The 23,010-nt window shown below is 39.8% G+C and overlaps 1 protein-coding gene across 9 annotated transcripts in view; it reads left to right on the top strand.

The window, feature by feature from the left end:
• The window catches only part of PARD3 (par-3 family cell polarity regulator), a 609,688-nt gene that overhangs the window by 497,283 nt on the left and 89,395 nt on the right, over positions 1–23,010 (top strand). The window contains exon 23 of one of the 9 annotated variants that reach the window (XM_075587744.1): positions 7,245–7,288. The exons of the other annotated variants lie outside the window; for them this stretch is intronic. Coding sequence (XP_075443859.1) covers positions 7,245–7,254 — 10 coding nt within the window. The 3' untranslated portion in view covers positions 7,255–7,288. The remainder of the gene's footprint in view (positions 1–7,244; positions 7,289–23,010) is intronic. 9 annotated transcript variants of the gene reach the window in all.

Genomic DNA, 23,010 nt, shown 5'->3' with positions numbered 1-23,010 from the left:
GTACTCTTTGGCTCACTGGGGGGGAGAGAGGGTGTACTCGGCGGCTCACTGGGGGGGGTAGAGGGTGTACTCTGCGGCTCACTGGGGGGGAGAGAGGGTGTACTCAGCGGCTCACTGGGGGGGGCAGAGAGTGTACTCGGCGGCTCACTGGGGGGGGAAGAGGGTGTGTTTCGCGGCTCATGGGGGGGAGAGGGTGTACTCGGCGGCTCATGGGGGAGAAGAGGGTGGACTTGGTGGCTCATGGGGGGGAGGAGGGTCTACTCAGCGGCTCACTGTGGGGGGTAGGGGGTGTGCTCGGCGGCTCACGGAGGGGTTGCTTGGCGGCTCACTGGGAGGGAGGGGACGAAGGTGTGCTTGGCAGCTCACTCGGCGGGAGGTGCTCGGCAGCTCACTCGGTGGGGGTGTTTGGCAGCTCACGTGTGTGTGTGTGTGTGTGTTCCTCCAGATGCTAGAAGCTGGCATGATTCAGTGGCAGTGAATGTTGCTGATGGCCTCTTCTGCCGTTCCCCATCAACTCCATTCACTGCCACTGAATTTTGCTCATGTGGTAGGTGCCACTAAAGAAGTTTCACTTAAAAAACTTCAAGGCTGAAGTGCGAGATGCAATAAAAATAACATTTATTTCGATAGAAGCCATATCATTAAAAAAGGGCGACAAAAATAATTCCAACGCATTTCGAGCCCACAGTTTGATCTTTTGAACACAAACTCAAATATCAATGTAATCTCCTTATTTCCCTTGATGTATTCAAGTTTTGATACTAGGGTGGGGGCCTGAGTTCATCTTACACGTGTGTAAAATAAACTACTTCGCCTGCAAGGGACCAGGCTTGGGTCAAACAACGCAAAGAGTGAAGTATCTTTTGGATAACAATACTTGTATATATAAAATACAGTGATCACATACTGGAGACCACACATAAGGGCAAGTGTACCCATCTGCGCAAATTGTCCCTCTGTGTCTCTTACTCATTCCCAGTGACACAGATGCTAACTAATGGGCCACTGTTGGTGCCGGCACAGCATCAAAATGTGAAATGTAGGTGCAGGCCTTGTACTTCCTAAAGATTGGTGGTAGATGTGTATGATGAAAAGGATACTGAAGTGCTGTAGTGTCAGTCCCTTGGATGTGTTTCCGCTTGATCTACTCAAACCTTTAGAGCCCCCAGTTTACACGGGTCGCCTTTACTTGATGATGTACTCACCTCTCGCACTGTAGATGGACTTTGTGTGACATTGTCATCAATACAAGTCAGTCATACAGTAGTTGACTTCTATTGGCCTCTCCTTTGAGTAGCTGTTGCAGTGGTGTATGGAGAACAGATAAATCACATTCCAATAACGGGACATCTTTTATTCTCAAACTTTATGGTTGAATATATTATGTAATTATACACACCATGTGCTATATCAAAACAGAACATTGATAATCGGCACTAAATAAAAATACACATTAAAGTAGTAATCCCTCTCGGCTCGACATGTTGGTCCCTAGTGGGAACCTTGCACGGAACATTCTATAGGAAGGACTCTTGGTTTCCTTGTGTGTGTGGCGCCAGGTTGCAAACTACTACAGCAGCACTTGCAGGTCAGGCTTGCAATTATGAAATAGAACTAGGTATTCAGAGGTGTGGGTGGGTTTATTGTAACTAGCTTTCTCACCTTAGTTATTCGATATGTATTACACTTGTATGGCTCTAATATTTTATGCTGTCACCACATCCTGAGAACATGTAAGATGGGTGGCCAAGTCCAGTCCTGAACGGCCACCAACAGGTCACGTTTAAGGATATCCTTGCATCAGCACAGGCGGCTCAGTTGAAGACTGAGCCACTGATTGAGCCGTCTGTGCTGAAGCAGGGATATCTTTAAAACCTTACCTGTCGGTGGCCTTTAGGACTGGAGTTGGCCACCCCTGATATAAGTGGACCTGTCTATCTCCTTCAGTAGAGCGTAATACGTGAGCCTTTTATTTGAGGCATTGTTTACATGGCAAAATTGGCAATAAATGTTATTGGGCTTTTCAAAGGCAAGGAAATGGGTCATTCAATCTCAGTTTAGTTAAGTTTGTGGTTTCTTCTTTGTAAATTGAGTTTATGGAGACTGCAAAATAAAATAATGCCTTTTCGCTTTATGGTGGCTGAAAGGCAAAATTAAAGTTGAGGAAACATTTGTTCTCTGAAAAAAGTCGTTTCTATAGAAAACCACACTAAAAAAGGTCTGGCAGAAATATGAATTGCAAATATTTATAGTCAAAAATATTGTGCAGTTTTAATTAGTTAATTTCCTCGGTTATTAGGTAGTAGGAATAGACAAGCTATACCCAGTGTCATGTGACCTCTGTGGCTGCGCTGGGTAGGTGAGGAACACACGCCGTATACACGTAGGGACGCACAATTTTCTGATGCTCTGGTGATTGACCGCATCAGCGTTGTGCATGCATGCCCCAAATTTCCCGCGGAAATTTCTCTTGGCTTTGCAGGCCCTATCCAGCCTGCGGAATGTGGTCTATGCCTCCGTGTTTTGTTACATACATTTGCAGAAAGGAGAGATAATATGGGCATTTTGACACTAAGATCCAAAATGTTAATCCGTTTGGGAGTTTGCAGTAAAAAGAAGCATGTTTTTGGAGTTCTCTGTGTGAATATATTCAAATACCTGTGTGTTAATTAAGTAATAATCCCCTCAGAACAGGGCATTACTGGCCAATAATGACCTGGCTGGAAGAGTTGAAGGCCCGAGGCAAAGCCGAGGGACTTTAACCCAGCCAGGGCATTATTGGCCAGTAATGCCCTGTTCTGAGGGGATTATTACTATTATAGGCTAAATGTAGGCTTATTTTAATTTTTTTTTAATTTTTCATTAAAAAAATAAATTTTTGTAGTCATATTGGTTTTTATCAGCATGATTGTCTACATTCTTATGCTTTTACTGTAAGTTTATTAAAAGGAAATTGTACATACACGCAGCTCCTTCTAAACACACAAACACACACACACACACACACACACACACTGCAGCCCCCCTCTACACCCACAAAACACACTGCAGACACACACACCAACAAAGCAGACTGCTGCCTCCCTACTCCCACTGCAGCCCCCTGTAAACCCATACACTGCAGACACACACACACACACACACCAACAAAACACTCTGCACCCCTCCTCCACCCACAAAACACACACTGAAGACACACACATTGCAGCCCCCCCCGCTACACCAACAAAAAAAACACATACAGTAGCAGAAACACACCGACAAGACTCTGCTGGCCCCCTTTACACACACAGACGCACACACCTTTCCCCTCGCTCTCCTGTGTGGAGCTCTCTGTAGGCAGGGAGGGGGAGGAGTCAGTGCTTGCTGCTGCCTTCTGTCAAATCACCTCCCCTGTCTAAGAGCAAATTTCACTCTTTGTGAATGAAAGCTGATTGGCTGAAAAACTTGTCAAGCTGCCAAAAATTCCGGGCCCTTACTGATTGGTTAAAATTCCGGGCATTATCCAATCGGAGAGCAGGGATTTCAATAATGCCCGGAATTTACCACCTTTAGCCTATAATATCTCTTATTGAATAAAATCTTGAAATGCTGCTGTAGATTCCTGATATGCAGACTTACTTAATTTGGTACCCATGCTTTCTTAATGTATAATAGCCGTAACAAAAAAAACATGTCCTAGAGCAGCTTTGTTTATATTTTTAAACTATTGTTTACAAAATATTCCCTACAACCTACAGGTAAATTCTTAAGTAATTGGAGCTGTGTTTAAAATTCAGTTGGTAATAAAAAAATATAAAGCCATCCTTCGTAATTGCCCTTCAGTTGGAGGGGCAGCTCCGTTTGTGTCAGCCTTTTAATAATGGTTTGTGCGCCTGTGTGTAATCAGTTGCATATAATCTCATTCTGTTTGCTGTTTGACATTGCAAGTAGGTAGGTGTGCAATATATGCCTGGATTAAACAGATTGTTTATTCAATTGTAAAACTGCATATTGCAGTAACATTAACCATATAACATTTGAGTAGTGTAGTAAGTTGTAAAACCGTTGTGGTTTCTCAAGAACTTGTTTGTAATTAGGACTTTCAGTATTAAAAGTACTAAATATTTAATAATGTTATTAGTAACACCAGCAAAACAGAAAATGTAATTAGAAAGATAAAGATGCAAATGTGTTTTGTTTTCCATATTGCTGCCCTTTATCACAAGCGAAGATTGAGGCAGCAAATTTATTTTTCAATAAGCTTCATTAATGGCAAAGAGTTCGGTTTCTAGGACTTAAGTATGTGACGTTGCTTGTTTTTCTGAAAATCCCAGTGCAACTTAGATATCCATGTGTTTGATTTTATTTGTCTTTTTATCATTCTAAAAATCTCATCGTTTTCTGCTTTTAAGATAGCATTGCTCAAAGAAATGTTCCTTTTGCGTTACAGCTCCCTACAAACTGCTTTAGAACTGTTCACTGTTAAGTTATGTTATTCCATACCCCAACCAGCGTACAATGTGAGACTGCGCTTATAGCGACAGCGATGCAACGTCGCGGCAAAACAACTGCATGGCTGCCGTCGCGTGCGCTTATAGTAAGCGCGGCGGAGCGACGGCTTGGAAGTCATCTCAATTGAATTTTTCCAGCGACCGCAGCCTGACCTCGCCGGCACTATAAGCGTAGTGTGTGTGTGTGTGTGTGTGTGTGTGTGTGTGTGTGTGTGTGTGTGTGTGTGTGTGTGTGTGTGTGTGTGTGTGTGTGTGTGTGCGCTCAAAAAAAAAAAACCACTTTTGCAAAATATAGTTCAACAGTTGAAAATGTAACATAAATGCTGAGAGTGGGAGGAAATAGAGATGAAGTCAGGACAGACTAGAGAAAATATATAGAACTGACAAGTTATAGATACTGCCCATTTCGTCCATGGAAAAAGTAGGATTGTGTCCCATTGTGTGCGACTAGACCCAATAGATCTAAAACAGGCAATAAAGAGGTCTGAGCAGACCTTGGGTGTTCTGAGAGGTCTCTCTTGATTGCCTGTTTTGTATGTGTATATAGCACATGGCTTAGCAACACACACCCACACACACACACACACACACACACACGTCTAGTTGGATAGGGCAACAATTAACTGTCACCATTTCTAGCCTATGTAGGCAGTAATTTAATATACCAAGTCTTGTCTAGCAGTGTTATTTGTTTTATTTTTATTTTTTGACCTAATAGATGTTTCATAGCTAATGCAGAAAGGACGCTTGCTATTGCTTTTAATAGTCACCTAATCATACTCTGTTTGTTTTTAAAAATACTACATTTCCCCTTTTTATTTTTTACTTATTTGTAAATCATGTGACAATGTATAATTCTACCTTCTTACCTAAACTGGCAATTGTTTGGTGCTCCTGTTATACAGTACGTATGTATAAATCCTGATTGTGTGCCCAATGAAATGACCACCTTCTAACTTTGTGTTGCAGCCCGTGAAATGCTGCAGCTGATGTGTAACATTATATTATTAAATGTAACACATTATTGTTACAGCTTTCAGAGAAATAGACAGCCTGCTGTTTAGAACACAGCTACAGATCTGTTTGTGATACTTTGTTGCCAAAGGACAGAGCCCATAAAGGTGTGTGTGAGAGCATGTTTCAGAAGAGGAAGTGGATATGACTTTCTAAATGGTTGCTGTGGCAATCAAAGGATGATCAGTACAAAAAAAAATCATAAATGGTAGGAGTTTAAAAAATAAAATTAAAAAAGACAGAGCGTATTATCTAATACTATTGAGCTGATAAATGTATTTATAAAAAAAAAACATATATGATTTGTCATGGTTTGCTTCTATAAATTATGCATGCTTTGGATTTCTCTGGGCAGAAGCCATCTTTATAACCTCAGTCCTACCTACTATAATTAGTCTGTTAGACCACCCTCAATTCTTTACCATGTGTTTGTTCACTGATGGGCCATAAAATGCCATGGTTCTTTTAAACAAAGAGGTTCTTTTTTCAAGCCCCAGTTTGTTGTTGGTTAACAAATATTTCGGCGTTGGGTGTAACATGCACACAGAAACGAGCCTAAAGGGATTGTTAGTTTTACTAGCATACTGTATGAAATGAGGATTTCAGGTGGCTCAGGACATTGCTGATAGGATCCGGATGTGCTCTACAGACATGGTACCGCGAGTCCATTGGGGATTCCTTGTATTTGTTTGAACATCTTTTAGAGGCAGTCCAAGCGGCACTTAATTTAAAAAAAGTTTTTGTTTTTTTGTTTTGACATATCCAGTTTTTGATTACCTTTATTGTAAATAAATGACCTACTATAAGCTGCCGATTTTCCCCCCCCCCCCCTTCCTGTAATTGAACAGCAAAACTCCTGTTTTCCAGGGTTCACTAAATGGCTGCCTTTCAGTTTCAATCAATCCTTCTGTCAGTGAAACTCAGCAGCTACAATGTATCCTTATATCACTAAGATATTATCTATTTTTACAGTTTGCAGCCCAAACTGCTGGGAATTTTGGCATCAAAATATCATAAACAGGAAACTGCTACAAATATCTTGCACTGCTGGGGAAGTGTGCCAAAGCCTGCTATACAAATCAAAGGATGCTCAGTATATTAAAACTCATTACAAATAGCATTTAGAGTTGAATATTTTTTTTAAATTAAACGCAGTAAGTATTATCCAATAGTACAGAACTGATTTTATTTAAAAAATAAATAGATTAAAAAAAAATATATACATTTAGGGGATTACATGGACTGCCTCTTTAAATAGCATTGTTACAATTATGCCTCGTGGTAGGCCCAGAAAAATAAAATGCTCTTTCCTGAGTGACATTGCGTATCCTTTTTGGACTTCAGGGAATGAGCAAAGGAAGAGACTCGTTTATACAAAACAATGTTATATGCATCGCTAAGGAGAGATATAAAATTGATATGAATATATTTTGCACTAAATGTAATACTAATAATATCTTCAGGGTGGAAATACATTAAGAATGACAAATTGCTGCCATATAATCTGTTGCTGAAGTCCTGGTTGGCAGGTTGAAAACATTACAGATTCACGTAAAATTTGCTATTAGCAACGAACAAAACATTTAAAAAAATTTTTTTTAAAGTACCGTAGTTGAAAAATAGAGCACTGTTTTGTCTCAAATGAAAGGATAATGTCCCAAGGACACTGCGAGAGGGCTGTGCTGTCACTAATCTGCACTATGAAAGCACTCAATTTTGTAATAAATTTTTTTCTAGGGAAAGCTGAGGAACAAGTAAAGAAGACTGCACAACAAAAAGTTGTACGTATCTAAAAATCTATTCATATATACAGGATTCAACATTGAATGAAGGAAAAACAGAAAAATAATGGTTTACGATTGTGTGGGTACAGAGGTGCATAATCACAATGTCACACTAATATTGTGTGTGTGGCCTGTTATCCCCACATCAGCAATATGCTTAAATGCCTATCAGAATCCTATATAATCCCTTCCAAATCAGAGTGAAGCAATCACGTTCAAAACAAAACTAAAAAAAAAAAAAAAAAAGAAATGCAATACTTTGTCAGTTTACATTTTGTTCAAATTGTTTCTTTTTTGAATAAGAGCCATTTACTGTCCACACATTTCTTGTTTTGTGTTGTCAAATTGTCCTGGTAAATGCTATTTCTGAGTTGGCATTTCTACATGTCATGTAGCTGTCAACATGGTGCATATCATAACAACTGAACCACCAGACTGACATTTCTTTATTGAAATTGTTTGATGTGTTGACCAAATTATAAGAGTATATTGTAGTCTGATTGATTCTCATTTGGCTTGGTCCAAGATGTGAAATGTATACAATACAAACAGAGTTTAAAGACCATGGGTACTCCACCATGTTTATTTGCGCAGACACTCTTAATAAGGCTCATGCAGTCGCTCTACACTGTGCACCCTTCTTTCAGGGATTGTTTGGGCTGCTTATATATATTTTAGAAAGTTTGATGGAAAAATTGACCCCAAACGGTTCAGCCTTTGCTGCCCATTTCATGAGAACCTGCATTGCCAACTTCTAATAGTTGTTTCCTTCGCTTTGAATCACATTAGGAAAGATATGTCATCCCGACAGATGTTGAAACCTATTGAACGAGTTTAGGATAGATACATATATAATGGGGGCTGTTAACAATATATTAGTGCTGTAGGACTTTACAATGACGTGAAAAAGTTAAAAAAAAAATGACAGAAGTATGAAAAATGGAGTATGTTATGTATGTTAGCAATTCAATGCATCTCAGGTCCTTCCAACACCCATCCAACCCCCATGGGTGTTAACTAAACCGCCATAAAGGCGATTATTACAAAGTTAGCAATGACCATGCGCTGCACAGTAAAAATGTGACCATTGTTGTTTCTGTGGTGCTTAGAGACATGGTTTGTTTGTGTTTTGGATCAGATAAAATGTAACTTTTTGTCTTGCAGTAACTTGGCTTTATAGAATGTGAAGTACGCAATTAAAGGAGAAGCACAGCAGATAATTCAATCCTTTTGTTCTAGTTTCTGTCCCAGATATTTTTTATTTGTCAAAAACCTCCAAGTCTCAGGTGTACTTGTTGGATCTGATTTAGTTCTTGCTGAGCATTGCTAGCTTCATTTAGACACAGAAGTTGTCACTGTCGTTGCGATGTTCTGCACGGTCTGTGCTGTGTCACATCAATGCATTATTCTTCATCACTCGCTATAATAGAACAATATGTCCATGTTGTAAATCCAGTGTCCAGGTGTCTTGCTTATAAATACAGGCTAAATTGTTATCCATGAATTGTACGCTATATTTGATTTAACCTACTGTAGTATAAGTAGCGTTGGTACATGTACTGTAAAATGTAGCTTTTATATGTAGCAAAAACACAACTTAATGTGAATTCCTGCCAAAATGAAAAAATGCATTTAGTCAAGATTTTCTTTTAATTTATTAGATGTAGCTAAATCTTTCACAAGTTTCACTTGTAAGAACAGTGTTTTTTCCTCTTCCTCTTTCTCCTTCTTTGTCGCTCTGTTTCTTTCTCTCTTTATCCTTCTCGCTCTTTCGCCTTCTCTTTCTCTTGCTCTCTTTCGCCTTTCTCTCGCTCTCTTTCGCCTTCTCTTTCTCTCGCTCTCTTTCGCCTTCTCTTTCTCTCGCTCTCTTTCGCTTTCTCTCGCTCTTTCGCCTTCTCTTTCTCTCGCTCTCTTTCGCCTTCTCTTTCTCTCGCTCTCTTTCGCCTTCTCTTTCTCTCGCTCTCTTTCGCCTCCTCTTTCTCTCGCTCTTTTGCCTTCTTTCTCTCGCTCTTCCGCCTTCTCTTTCTCACTCTCTCGCTTTCTCTCTCGCTCTCTGCTGCGTTTCCTCTATCTCTGGCACTCTCTGGTGCTCCCTCGCTCTCTGCCCCTCCTGCTCTCTCTGCCGTTCTCTTGCTCTCTGCTGTGCTCGCTCTTTCCGCGCTCGCTCTTTCCGCGCTCGCTCTTTCCGCGCTCTCTCTTTCTGCGCTCTCTCTTTCTGCGCTCTCTCTTTCTGCGCTCTGTCTTTCTGCGCTCTTTCTCTTCCTTTCGCCTTCTCTCTTTCTTTCGTTCTCCCCGCTCTCTCCTTTTTTTCTTTGTTTCTGTTTTTAAACTTGTTTTCAAATGTCAATCACCAAAAACACAATTTCTTGCGGCCATTGCAACAAAAAAAAGTTATACACACAACAAAGAATATTGGGGAAGCAAATGTAGTCAGTAACTTTCTTTGATTCTAATGTAATTGTTTTCTTTTCCACATCAACTGTACAAAACAAACGGACCCAGAATAGGGCTAACATTCTTTTCTCTACATGAACAATAAGTCCCACAAAACAATTTCCGCTATGTTCTCATTTGCCCTCTTTTTAGAAGGAGCCCAAACACTTTCAGGAAACAGCGTCTCTAATCTTTGCTTAATAGTTTAAAAACGCATTTACATTTTTCTCTAGACGAGCATGTCTGCAAAAATACTTTGGTAGATTTTGAATTGTGTTTTGTGGCTTGACATTTAGCATGTGTGTGACATTCTGCTCATACTGTAGTTTTAATTAGGAATTTTCCTACTCGATCTAGTGCTTTAAATAAGTATAGTGCTTAAACATCAGATTAATTATGCCATTGATTGTGTTTTTATGCCAAGACCAAAGAGAACTAGTCTAAAAGTACATGCCATCCTACCAGCAAAGTTTACAAATGGCATGTTTATCTGGTTAATTCTTGTTACTTGATGTTTTCCAATAAGATTTCCGTTTTTTTATTTCCCTGGTGGCATCCTAAAACTATATCTTCTCCCTCTGCTCCTAACACTTTTGAATTGGAACCTTCTCATGCATCTGAATATTCTATCATTTCCCCCCCCCCGATATATCCTCTTCTGCCTGGCTCTGAGATTCGTAGGAAGTATGCATACAGTAATAGCAATTTAATAAACTGTGTGAAGTAAAGAAGCAGGTGGCTGACCGTTTTAAGGCCATCGTTGCAAACAAGAACTGCATTTTCAATGAAACGAAAACAATGAAAATGTCAAATTATCCTTCCAGTAAATTAGTGCGGTTGGTGTTCACAGGTGTATGAGAGTACGAGAGTAATCTGTATGATAGATCCATAGATCTTGCTTCTTATGATAGATGGGAGGGTAGTTTTCCTTGATGCTCAACATGTTCATAAATGCCATGGGGATTATGGTATGATCTACAATTTTATTATGTAACACAAATGCATATTGTAAAACTTACAAAAAGTACCTTCCTTCAACACAATTGAGCTTTAGCAGAACAGTGTGGATGCAATGGTGGTTAATCTAATAACATAATATCTGAGCCACTGTGGTTGTCTGTGGCTCCTGGTAAATGCTGCAAGTAGAAGCATCACATTAGACATGAAAGGCTGTATTAAATGTGAAGAAAATCCATGTAAATCCCATCTGACATTCAATAGAACAAGAAAAATGAACTGCACGCTTCCAACAGGTGTTCAGACACTATACTACCATTGTGCAAATTCCCACAGTGATCTTAGACAGCTGTTAAGACAGCAGCCACAGAGAGGAAGTGTTGGATTGTGTATGAGGCCATCTATCAACCAGATAATAATTAATCTTAATTTAGTCCTACTTTAATTTCTGTTGTGTATAAGCCCTGAAGACATTTGCTCATCCTACAGTTTTTATATTTTCAGCAGCATTCCTTGGCTGCAGTGCTGAAAAATACTTTTGTAAACCACTCCAATAGATGAAGTTCCTGTTCTACAATATTTAGGATTAATGTTCACTTTGCCTAACTTCATGAAAGTGGGAGGCACCAAAATCATGTAAAGTTTTTGAATTTAGATTTCAATCAATTAAATATGGGCGCGCGTGGGCGGTTACAAATGTGTATTTATATATGCATGTGCCCATGTAGGAGTAAACGTGGATATTTAAATGTGGCATTGTTGTGCCACACTATACCTCCATTTCTTTTGACATGCTGCCTTCCTTGGTAGGAGAAAGTTCCTCTGTAAATCTCTGCTTCCTGGGCTGGAACTACGCGGCAGAATCGAATCAAATGAAGCGGATTTTCCAGTTTGGTGATTTCACTGTCCTCAATGGGGAGGGAGATGAAGCCATCAGACCACGAACTTGTCTCCTGTTCATGAGAGGGCTTCTTCCCATTGGGTCGCAGATCTACAGCTGGCTGCCATCCACATAAAATCTGAGGGGTTAAAAAAAAAGTCACACATTTAAATAAATAACAATACATTGGGAAAACCTTTACCCAAAACCTGTTTCTCGTAAATGTGGACATTGTGGGGTATCTCCCAGTCTCTTGTGTATCAGCGTTTTTATTATTGAGGTTTTTAGGCAGTACTGTTGGTCAACCTTTCACTACGGTTGATTTTATTATTGGAGTTCTCTTGGGCCAGTAAAGTCAAATATATCCCTAATGAGTTCAGTGACATCAGTAACAATGATTTCATTCCTTGCCAATAGTCTGCATTGTGTGAGTTGATCACATTAGCTTTAAATGCAGCCAAAATGCCAAGGTCAGGGCATGGCCGTGTAAGGAATCTTTTGTGAAAAATAAAGTGAGGCGTGAAGCTTTAATGTATCCAAGCGAGGGGAACAATAGGCTGTTGTTTATCAAGAATGTGAGAGGTTCATCGTTTTTCCTTCTTCTGCATGTGTGTTTTACACAGGCTGCCGGATTTACAACATCTATGGGAATTGTTAACAATCCCACAAGAATGTCGTATGCTGCCAGAGAAAACAAAAAAAAAAGTTCAAAAAATTAACTCTGTAATTATAAATTACAATTTAGTTTGCTTTTGCAAAAAAGTAATTAAGCTTTCAATAGTGTAAATAAAATGTGATTTTACACATCTATATTGTATGTATGTATGTATGTATGTATGTATGTATGTATAGCACTTATGTATTTTGTATTGCTAAATAGATATGATAAAACTATTTTAAAAAATGGGGAAATGTATATGAATTAGATATACTGCACAAAACTAGCTTTCAAATGGAATGTGATTTGGTTGTAGAGACTCCATTTTGCAGATTTAGAGAATGGTTCTGATGCACAGAAGCATCGAGAGTTCGAGATCAAATACAGCACCTATCTTAAATTTGCTGAAGTTTGTTAAGGCGGGAAGGGTTTCTTGCCATGCGAGAATACTCAAGCCAACAACTAAACGGAATAAAATAAGCTAGCAATTGTTTTAATAAAAAGGAACAAAAATAAAAAATAGGGACAATATTGTCTGCTGGGGTAATGTTTTTTTTTTTGTTTGATTGTCTCACACTTTGAACTGGGGGGTCAGCCCACAATATCTCTTATCTCTGGGAATCCTCTGGTGCCCTAGATAACTTCATAGTTACCAGTGTTTCTTCTCCCATTCTGGAAAGCAAAATGACTATTGAACCAGTTTGAGTCCTGCGTGCTAATAGGAAGCATTATCGGCTGTTTGACATTGCGACTTTCTATTGGACAACACCGACGGCCATCTTTGAATTTCCAGGAAGTATACCGTTAACTAAAAGGGTGTGTCTCGGGAACTTGGGGGCTTCCGGAGCTCAAAATAACATGGTTTATCTCCAGAGCACCTTCCTGTTACACGTCTGTAAACAACAATTACAATCCATATATAAAAAAGGACGTTCTTTAACTACATGGCTGCTGAAGTAGTCTGCAAAATATGCATCCAGAATCTGTCTGTCTTTACCATCTGTGCTTCACTTTACCCTGACACTAAGGATCATATTACCTAAGCGGGATGGGGGAGGGGGGTTCTCAATTCCAGTTGTCAAGCTCCCCTTCAACAGGTTAGGTTTTCAGCATATCCCTGCTTCAGCACAGGTGGCTCAGTCTCCCACTGAGCCTCTGATTGAGCCACCTGTGCTGAAGCCGGGGTATCCTGAAAATCTGACCTGTTGGGGGGGGCTTGAGAACTGGAGCTGAGACCCCCTGACCTAAGCGGTGCTGTGCAATAAGATGCCTTTACTTAAATGGGCTGAAGGATTTCTTCCGGCACTTAGTACATTTGAGCCTGAATCTTTCAACAATTTTTAAACCGATTTGCACACTCACAAAAAGTTATAAACCGCCGGAACAAAAAGCTGATGAATCCAGCAAGAAGGGTTAGAAAAGAATACATGGAGTAAAATGTGACCAGTAAATGAGAAGGAATGGTTAACTGTGAATACACACACACATTAACCTATTCCTCACTGGACTATCGCATTGCGGATGTCTAGCAGACAGTCCATTCTATATTTGAATACTTAAGAATGATTTGTGTTTGATGTACCACTTGTTGGAATAAAGTTGCATTCCGTAATCAGCGGGAATGCCGCGTAGAGGACAAAAGGAAGGTGAAAAGCAGCGTTAATAATTTACTTTCAATAACCTTAAAAGGTTCACCCGGCACTTATAACCTTGCATCCAAAAAGCAGGCAACGGCAGTGAATCATAAAAATGTTTCTTCTCATTTGCAAGACATTTATCTGAGTCCAGTCAAGACAATGGATCCATTTGCTGAAGAGGTCAAAGAGACTGCAAACACTCTCCCTGGCAGTAACTTGCTGAGGTGTCCTGTCTGTGCATCCGCTCAGACACAGGAACGGATTTCACTGGCGACAAACCTTGTTTTGGCTTTTATTTTTATCATTATTTTTTCTTGTATAAATTATGTAGAGGTCCGCTTTGGTGGAGAGAGAGCGTTGCTGTACTAAGGTTTTAAGAGCTAATGTATTCATCTCTTAATAGAAATAATTCAAATCAGGGACTTTGTTTTTGGGCTGTAAATATGCTGATTTGCTTTAAATTAATCAATATAATGTAACTTCTCACAGTCATCATGCACCTACATGGCATTTTGACCATTAGAACCTTTCAGTGTATTACCCCAACTCACTAAATAATAGTGATGACAATACAATTTAAATCTTCACTCAATATTGGCAGTGAATTTGTGGCTTCGCACCAGCAATCACTCTGCTTACCGTTCCCCCCTTTTTTTTGTAATGGTCAAACCAGCACTCTGACAATATATCTGAGTGGACCGCTCGGCCTGGCAGGTATTCTTTCAGTATTAACTCACTGTAGGACATTGCACACTACCCGAAGACAGCCCACTCCGCGGCAAAACCGCCAGTTCTGGGGAATATTTTGGTTAGTACATGACTGCAAATGTTAGCTTGACACAGCCAGCCATTTGTTTGCACACACCTTCGTATCTCTCAATTCAGCTAAGCCACTATTATAACCACGTTACAGCACTAGGTAAGCAGCTGAGTCACAATTTGGGGGATTGTACTCCTTTTTGTTGGCCTTACATTTGACATTTATACCAACAGGGCACTGATCGGTCACTCATCTACAGTTCATTGCGGTCACATAACTCCTAGTAGCAGTTCTACACTGAACTATCTCCAGTGACCTGTTTCATGCAGGAGTGCACACGCACTCATAAACAACACTGAAAATAGCGATCTCACGGATTACGTATGTATTGTCCCTGCTGTATTTTAACTTGTTACTATTAAAATAGTTTTTAATACCTATCATATTACACATTTACCACCAGGAGGGGATCTATATGATTGTTAACCATACAAGTTACAATGTTGATGGTATATTCCGATTGTATGCATGTGTGCTGCACAGCATGATCTCTACAGAATTACAACTTTGTAAATATGGACTATATCTATGGGTAACTGAGTGCATCCAATAGGGTCTCTCCTGCCTTTTTCTCCACGCCATGGAGAATCTCTTGCGACCAGGACCCTTTTCCCAGACTCTATATTCTTTTCCCCTAGTACAGCTACCCTATTGCCACTTACCATTTTAGAGAGAGCGGGTGGGTATCCTGCCTCTAGTCCATATTAAGCCGTCCATAATACCATTCTCTATTCTACATTCTTTCACAATGTCCGTTCAGCAGTTCAAAGCTACTAAATCAAACATGTAGTCCCTTGGATTGAGGCATCAATAACTTCACTTTGTTTTGTGCTGCATGGGGTATTCAATGCAGTGACATCTCAAATACAAAAGTGTGCCCGTTATGTGGGCAGGGTCACACAGTCACCCGCCTTTCCGGAAAGATTATGCTTTAGTTCCTACCTTTTCATTCACCTTATTGTTTGGTTTGTGTACATAACCTCGTTTTCAATTTTGATGAAATATTGACGTATATTTTTTTTCCCCCACAAAATGTCAGTTTTTAAAAAAAAAAATTTTCTCCTTTGCAAAAGAATCACTAAATAGACTGATTTTCACATTCAGATTTTTTTCAAATCCAGTATTTTTCCGGGATTTTAGTGGATCCAGGACCCTATATAAAGTTTACACTTTTTTTTATAGGTGAAAAAAAAAATGTAGTCCCCAAAAAGATAAATAGAATTGTGCTCATTGAGTCCTGTCTGTTCTTGTATAGATTAAAATAGTTTGAGATAAATTGCAATTCATACAAAATTTTAGTTCCCTGAACTCTTATCAGTCACATTGAGGTGTAAGCTGTTGATGTTTCAGTGCACTGACTGTCTGTCAAACCTAAAAAAAATAAGCTGCTTACTACAGATGAAAGTAAATACGTTGCTAAGCTCTTGTAAGTGGTGTGTGTTCTGCACTTTTACAAACTCCAACTTTAAAACTTGTAACTAAAATACACCATTTTTTAAGATCTCAAGACTCGTGGCAGTGATTAAAGTTAGAAGATTAAGTGCGATAAACCAGATTATCTAAAGGCTTTTAACTAGCGCTTCCGGGAAACTGCTCATCCCTTGTTACATGTGGAATGTGTAAGATTTCCTCCTTAAAATAGCAGTGGCATTTACCGGGGGACTTATTAGAAGTTGTCATTTTGGTGGCCTTAATATAGGCCATCCCTAATATTCCTATCTCAAGCCCAGTTCCCACCACGACGGTGATAGATTGGTCTTTAAGTGTTGCAATAATAATAAAAAATAAAAAATAAATATATATATATATATATTGGAGCTGTAATAAACAGTAAACATCCAGCTTTGTAATTCTTTTAGTAACCGTTATTACAATGGTTTTATTACTCAAAGCAGGGGGGCTCAACGCCAGTCCTCAAGCCCCGCCCCCCCCCCCCAACAGGACAGATGCTCAGGATATTCCAGCTTCAGCACAGGTGGCTCAATCAGTCCCTGCTTCAGCATAGGTGGTGCAGTCTTTGACTGACCCTGTAATTGAGCCACCTGTGCTGGAGCTTGGTTATCCTAAAAGCCTGACCTGTTGGAGGGTCTTGAGGACTAGAGTTGAGCACCCCTGTCTTAATGTATGTGTAATAGATTTGAATAACTGGGGCCAACAGCCTATAAAAAGCAAAATTGCGGGAGGCACAGGCGCGGAAGCAATGGGCATTGAGGTCTGATTTGACAGCTCCGTTCTACACAGGCAATAAACAAGAGATTTACACCATTATAAATCCGCAAACCACACCACACAGAATTAAACACGGATAGCGAGGCGAACATTCAGCAATAACTACAAGAGCACAAGCGAAAAAAATATCGCCGGATTTAGCGAGTTACTTTAAAAAGTTGGAATCAACACGAGTGATTGAGATGCCGGCGGAGGGGGGAGAGCTAGAGTCATGACATCCGAGAGAGACCCGGTGGCAGAAGGAAACCTGGCCATACTAAAAAACATGGTCACTAAAACGGACATTGAAAGGCTATTTGGCGTACTAAAGAATATGTTCCAAGAGGAGATGAGGGAGATCAGGAGGGATATAGCCACAACGGGAGGAAGAACAGATGAGCTGGAGAAGAAGCTAGACTCCGCAATAAAAGCATTTAATAAAAACATAAAAATCACATCTTGCCTAAAGGGACAGCATGCGGAGATAACTGAGCGGCAAGAGGACTAATATCAGGATCTGGGGGGCCCTGAGTCGGTCCTGGAGGTGGAAGACTTCGTATCAAAATGGCTGAGTCCCTGCAACATCGCACACAATATACATCAATATTTGTCTTACAAAATCATCCAGCAGATTTTTCTATTTTTTAATTGCCATATGGTTAGTACATCAAATGAAAGGTGACGTCAATTTGTACAAAGAGTTTTCATTTGCCAAGTGTGACTGTATCCTGTGACACTGGAAAACTCTGTGACAAAAGTCAAATAGACATTTAAAGTCCTTTTACCGATGCAGACATAATGCACAACGTTTCGTGGAATCCCTTCTTCAGGAAAAAAACATGTACAAGTCCTGGATGTGTTTTTACTCCTGAAGAAGGGATTCACTCAGTTTTTTAGTGCCACAGGTTACAGTTCTCTATTTAAGTTTATGGAGCGATTTCCTGTTAGAATACCAACCACCATTTTGAAAGGAGTGGAGTGCGCCAGCCATCTTTGAACTCTTGCAAGTGTTACTGTAGCTGTAGGTGACATACCAAACTTTTCTTCTTAACGTTCTTTAAATATAAAAGGTGGTTGCATATGTCCATTGAGTTCAACCTATGCTAAATTTAGACGACAGGTACTTATCCTATATTTGTATTTATAGCATTGATCTAGAGGAAGGCAAGCAAAAAAACCCCAGTGAAACATCTTTCAATGATATCTTATAAGGGGAAAAATAAATTCCTTCCTCGCTTTAGTAATGGTAATCAGATTTCTCCCTGGATCAACATCCTTCCCATGTTTACTTATTTGGTATATCCCTGTATACAGGACATACTTGAAAACGAGAGGTAACTCTCAATGTATTACTTCCTGGTAAAATATTTTATAAATAAATACCTTTCCTTTCTAAAAAAAAATATATATATATATATATATATATATATATATATATATATATATATTTTTTTTTTACAGTTATTTATTCTATCTGCCATCACAAGTCTCCGTAGGTAATGAATTCCACATTTTAACTGCCCTTACTGTAAAGAACCCTTTCCTTTGTTGCTGGTGAAATTTCCTTTCCCCCAATCTTAAAGGGGTGCCCGTCTCTTTTGTACTGCCCTTGGGATAAAAGGTTATTTTGAAAGCTCCTTGTATTGACCCTGAATATATTTGTATATAGGTATCATATCCCCTCCTACACTCATTTTTTCTAATGTAAATAAATCTAATTTAGCTAGCCTCTCCTAATAAATCAGATTAACAATCCTCTTTATTAATTTGGTGGCTCTTCTCTGCACTCTCTAGTTCCATAATGTATTTTCTATGGAGAGCTGCTCAATATTCAAGGTGTGGTTTTACTAATGCTTTTTAAAAGGGCAGCATTGTGTTTACTTCCCTTCCCTCCATACCCCCTGTAGGCGGATGATCACAGAGGTATGCAAGGGAGACTGGTTATGGTGAAATTAAATAAGGCTTTTATTGCGCCTGTTTCCGTAACATCAGGAAATCATCCAAACAAGGGGTAAACAAAGCTTCTTTTCACTTGGGAGTATTTCTAGGGAAATACTATGCACTCCACAACTCCCTTTAGATAAGCATGTCTCCCAGCCCCAAACATATAGCATGAAATGAACAGATATAAAAAGTCTTATAAATGAAAGTCTTATCTGTTAGCTGGGCTGCTGTAGGGGAAGCTTCTCCGCCCTCTTGGAACTGCACCCTTGTGTGCACAGGAAATGTCAGGCTCCAGGTTAGAATCTTGTCCCCTTTGTCTTTTGGTCAGCTTGTCGCTCAAGACATCTTTCCTTCCTTGGTTCAGCCCCGTTGTGGACTAAGGAATCTCTGCTCTGTCTCCAAGTTCAGCTCAGGTGTGAACTAAGGAGTCTCTCTTCTTGTCTCAAAGACTGGCTTTTCTAAGCAATCTAATCAGGCAGGTGGTGTTTGTTAATTGACTACCAGCAGTTAACCACCACACTGCTGGATTAGAGGCATATTACCTGAACAGGGATAACTCCCCCGTTACAACCCCTGTAATGCAAGATAAGATCTTGTTTGCCTTTGCAGCTACTGCATGACTTTGGGCACTATTGCTAAACCTGCTGTTTACAAGCACTCCTAGATCCTTCTCCATCAAGGATTCTCCTAATTTTGTCCCATTTAATTTGCAAGTACCTTGTTTATTCTTGCTTCCCAAATGCATAACCTTACATTTTGTCTGCATTAAACTTCATCTGCCATTTACCTGCCGAAGTTTCCAGTCTATTCAAGTCCTTTTGTAGAGAAATTACATCCTGCTCTGATTCTACTACCGTACACAATTTAGTGTCATCAGCAAAGATGGAGACTTTGCTCTCTCAGCCAACCTCAAGGTCAGTAATAAACAAGTGAAAAAGCAGTGGCCCCATTTCCTCCATTGTAGTGGTGTAACAGGACGTTCTAGATATTAATGCAAGTTACCATACCTTTCAACAAACTAAATTATCTAGCAGCATAGCTGCCTCTAACACTGTTAATGTATCACTAAAATTAATTTGCACAACAGGTTACAAATGACCCGAGTAGAAGTTTGTACGACTGCAGGAGGAGATGCAGAACATTGAACCTTTTTTATATTTTTATTTTACGTGGGCTGTCTTCCGGAATGGGACCTATCACCGTTGGCAGTATGCCGCCGGCATTCAGCCCTTAGGGACAGTCAGCCACTGACCGTTTTACCCCCAAGATAAGTGGTCACAGCGTTGGCATTAGGAGTTACATTTGCTTTTACGTTAATGGGGTTAAGATTAGGGATTTTAGAGTAAGGATTAGCCTTGGTGTTGGGGGTTTTAGGGTATGGGGATAATGGGTTAGGGTAAGGAGTTACGGCTAGGTGTTTTTTGTGTTTGTGTAAGGTTAGGGGATTAGTGTATACATTACCTTGGGGGAAAAACGTCCAACGACAAAATGTCTCGGCGGATGAACACCGGCAGCAGGGTGACTGTGGAGAAACGTCCTAGACAGCGGTCTTCAGTATATAAACTAGGACTTGAACTCCTCCAGCCTCCTTACCAGTAGTCGGATCGCAGTTTCTTGACAGGAATAACCGTTTGGTAATTGTCAAATTTAATGTTGTCATCAAGAAGAGTCGTTAGAATATGTAATTTGCACATGAATTTTAGAGACCGTACAGGGCTCTTCACCACCAGGGATTAGTTACTAGAGTTATTTAGTAATTTATGCAAAATATTTATTAAGCAGTGCTTTATAAATGAGCATGCTATAAATCAATAAATATCAAACTACTAATAAATAATGTTATGTTTCTAATTGAAAATGAGTGTGATTAGCAACATCTTTTCTCCAGGAAAACGTACGGAAATAGTGAGAATATGGAACTGGAAAATGAAGCACACGATAAAAAGCACTGCTGGGGTTTGCATCTTGGCTGCTCTTAATTTGTTTCCTAAATCATTACTGAAAATTAAAATGTCATTTGACAATAAAACACATATTCTGAACCTTTTTGTCTAATACTATTGTACAGTAAGGCCTCGGATATAGAAAGCGCAAGCGACCGAGCACATGGCGTCACGCACGCCTGCTGCATAGGCGATCCGAGGGCGCAGGTTCTGGAGGAGGAGAGGCGACGGGGAGACGTGCCCGTGACGGCACTTGAGCGCTTTGCCCTCATTGGCTGAACCGCTCACGTGACCCGGCTGTCACGCGTCAAAATCAAATAATTTTGACGCGCTCTCTATGAGGATCTCGGGGCGCTAAGTATGGCCACGGCCTAAGAATGTACAGTACTAAACCCATAGCCTATTTTACAAAAAAAAGCAATATAAAAGAGCAATAGTGGAACCCAATTGACTTTTTCTCAGAAAGTCACTTTTTTTTTTTAACATCTAACTTGAAGAAACAACCTATTTGTCGGAAGTTGTTAACCCTCCCAGATGTAATGGGCCCTCACAGTTGAGCACTCTGTAGCTGGGCACTGCGATGCTGACAGGTTTAAGGTATAATTTTCATGTTCACCTACAGCTATATAAAATATCCCTGCTAATAGGTTTCAAATGTTGGTATTTATGACAATCAAGTAAGTTTACCTTGGTTAGCAATTACCTTTCAAGCTGTTTGGTGTTTTACATTCTTAGGAAATCGAGACCTGAAACAATTACAATTAAACTATAAAGTTTGTTAGTTTCACTCGTGCCATATCAATGACAAATGTCTTCCATGTGAAAAGGGTAATCTTACACTCGTATTTATTTTTGTGAAAGCTGTAACGTATGACAGATGTAAACATACTCTTATGTATATACAATTTGTCCTTGAGTTTATAATCATCTTGGGTGATAGAACATACCCTTTGAAATGCAGCAATTCCTGTTTGTCCTGTACAAATGAAAGCACCAGTGCTGACCGTTTTGGTTTTACTAGTATTTTGTTACCTGGCCTCAACCGGGGTCCACCCATATCCAGACTTAAATGTAACCCCAGGTTTAGGTAAGAATTAAAAATATTTTCATACTCCCACACCATTGCTGATTTAATATTGTGCAGTTTGTAGGAAACCCAAGTATTTCACAACGCACGTGATCTCTCCAAGCTTACAGGAAAGATCCAAACCGATCTTGCATCCCCAGATGTAGACGATTACCGAAACGGCCATCATTTGGACCACCTGCCTTTCCCACTGCCCTATAACCGGCAATAAGAGCCTGTCGCTTCAATTTGTAAAGTGTGTTCTGCGAGTGTAAGCACATGGGTTTGCATATTTATTTTTGTGGTAAATTGACGTCAACATTTTTTTTTGTTGTATACATATAAATCCTAAATCGGCTTCTAATCTCGGGTTGTATTCCAGTTGTTGCTGTGTGAGGGGGGAAAAAAACAGACAGCTTGGCACATATGATTGGATGATAGAAAAGATTCCACATAAGTCAAATCTTTTGGCTGAAATATGAACAGTTTAAATATAGTGATTGACTTTAAAGGAGCAATCCAAGCGCTTTATTTAAAATAAATACATTCTACCCAGGATTGAAGCAGGGTGTTTCCGGAGCTGAGCCCCATTAATTTCAGCTCCAGGGACGCCCTGCTTCCAGAGATACTCGCCTCTGTAGTAGGTGCCGGTAGCCGCTCCAGGTGAGCAAGGTGGACTTCAAAGTTTAAAGCTCCCTCTATACAAACAAACTATCTAAATAAACTCACTACAGGCGCTAACCTAAACCGGATAATGTGATGTGCAAATAAAGTGATGAACAAATATATTTATACACAAATAATATAGGTGTATAGAAAGTGATCATAAAAAAGCTTCCAAGGGGAACTTCATAAAACAGATAGTTCCAAACCTGTTAGACAAAATTAAAATGCAAAATATGTGTCCCCGGCACTGGTGAATAAAGTGTCCAAGATACCGTAGTCCAATTGACAGTCTTTAGATGAGAGACATATCCGGATGGGTAGATGGAATACCAAGAATGTTCCAGACAGGTGGGGGTGCCCTTGTGGAATAACTCCAAATGGATTCTGAGAAAATACAAAAACAAGAGGACACACGAATTGCGCAGTATGTAAAGGCAAGGACCCCTATCTAGAACATAGAAACCCTACTTACAAGATAATATCTTGCTCGTACAGGGGAGAGAATCT

This window comes from Ascaphus truei, chromosome 2 (assembly GCF_040206685.1).
Source record: "Ascaphus truei isolate aAscTru1 chromosome 2, aAscTru1.hap1, whole genome shotgun sequence".
NCBI lineage: Eukaryota > Metazoa > Chordata > Amphibia > Anura > Ascaphidae > Ascaphus > Ascaphus truei.
The sequence above is the reverse complement of the archived record's forward strand: the minus strand, read 5'-3'. Positions and strand labels throughout refer to the sequence as shown.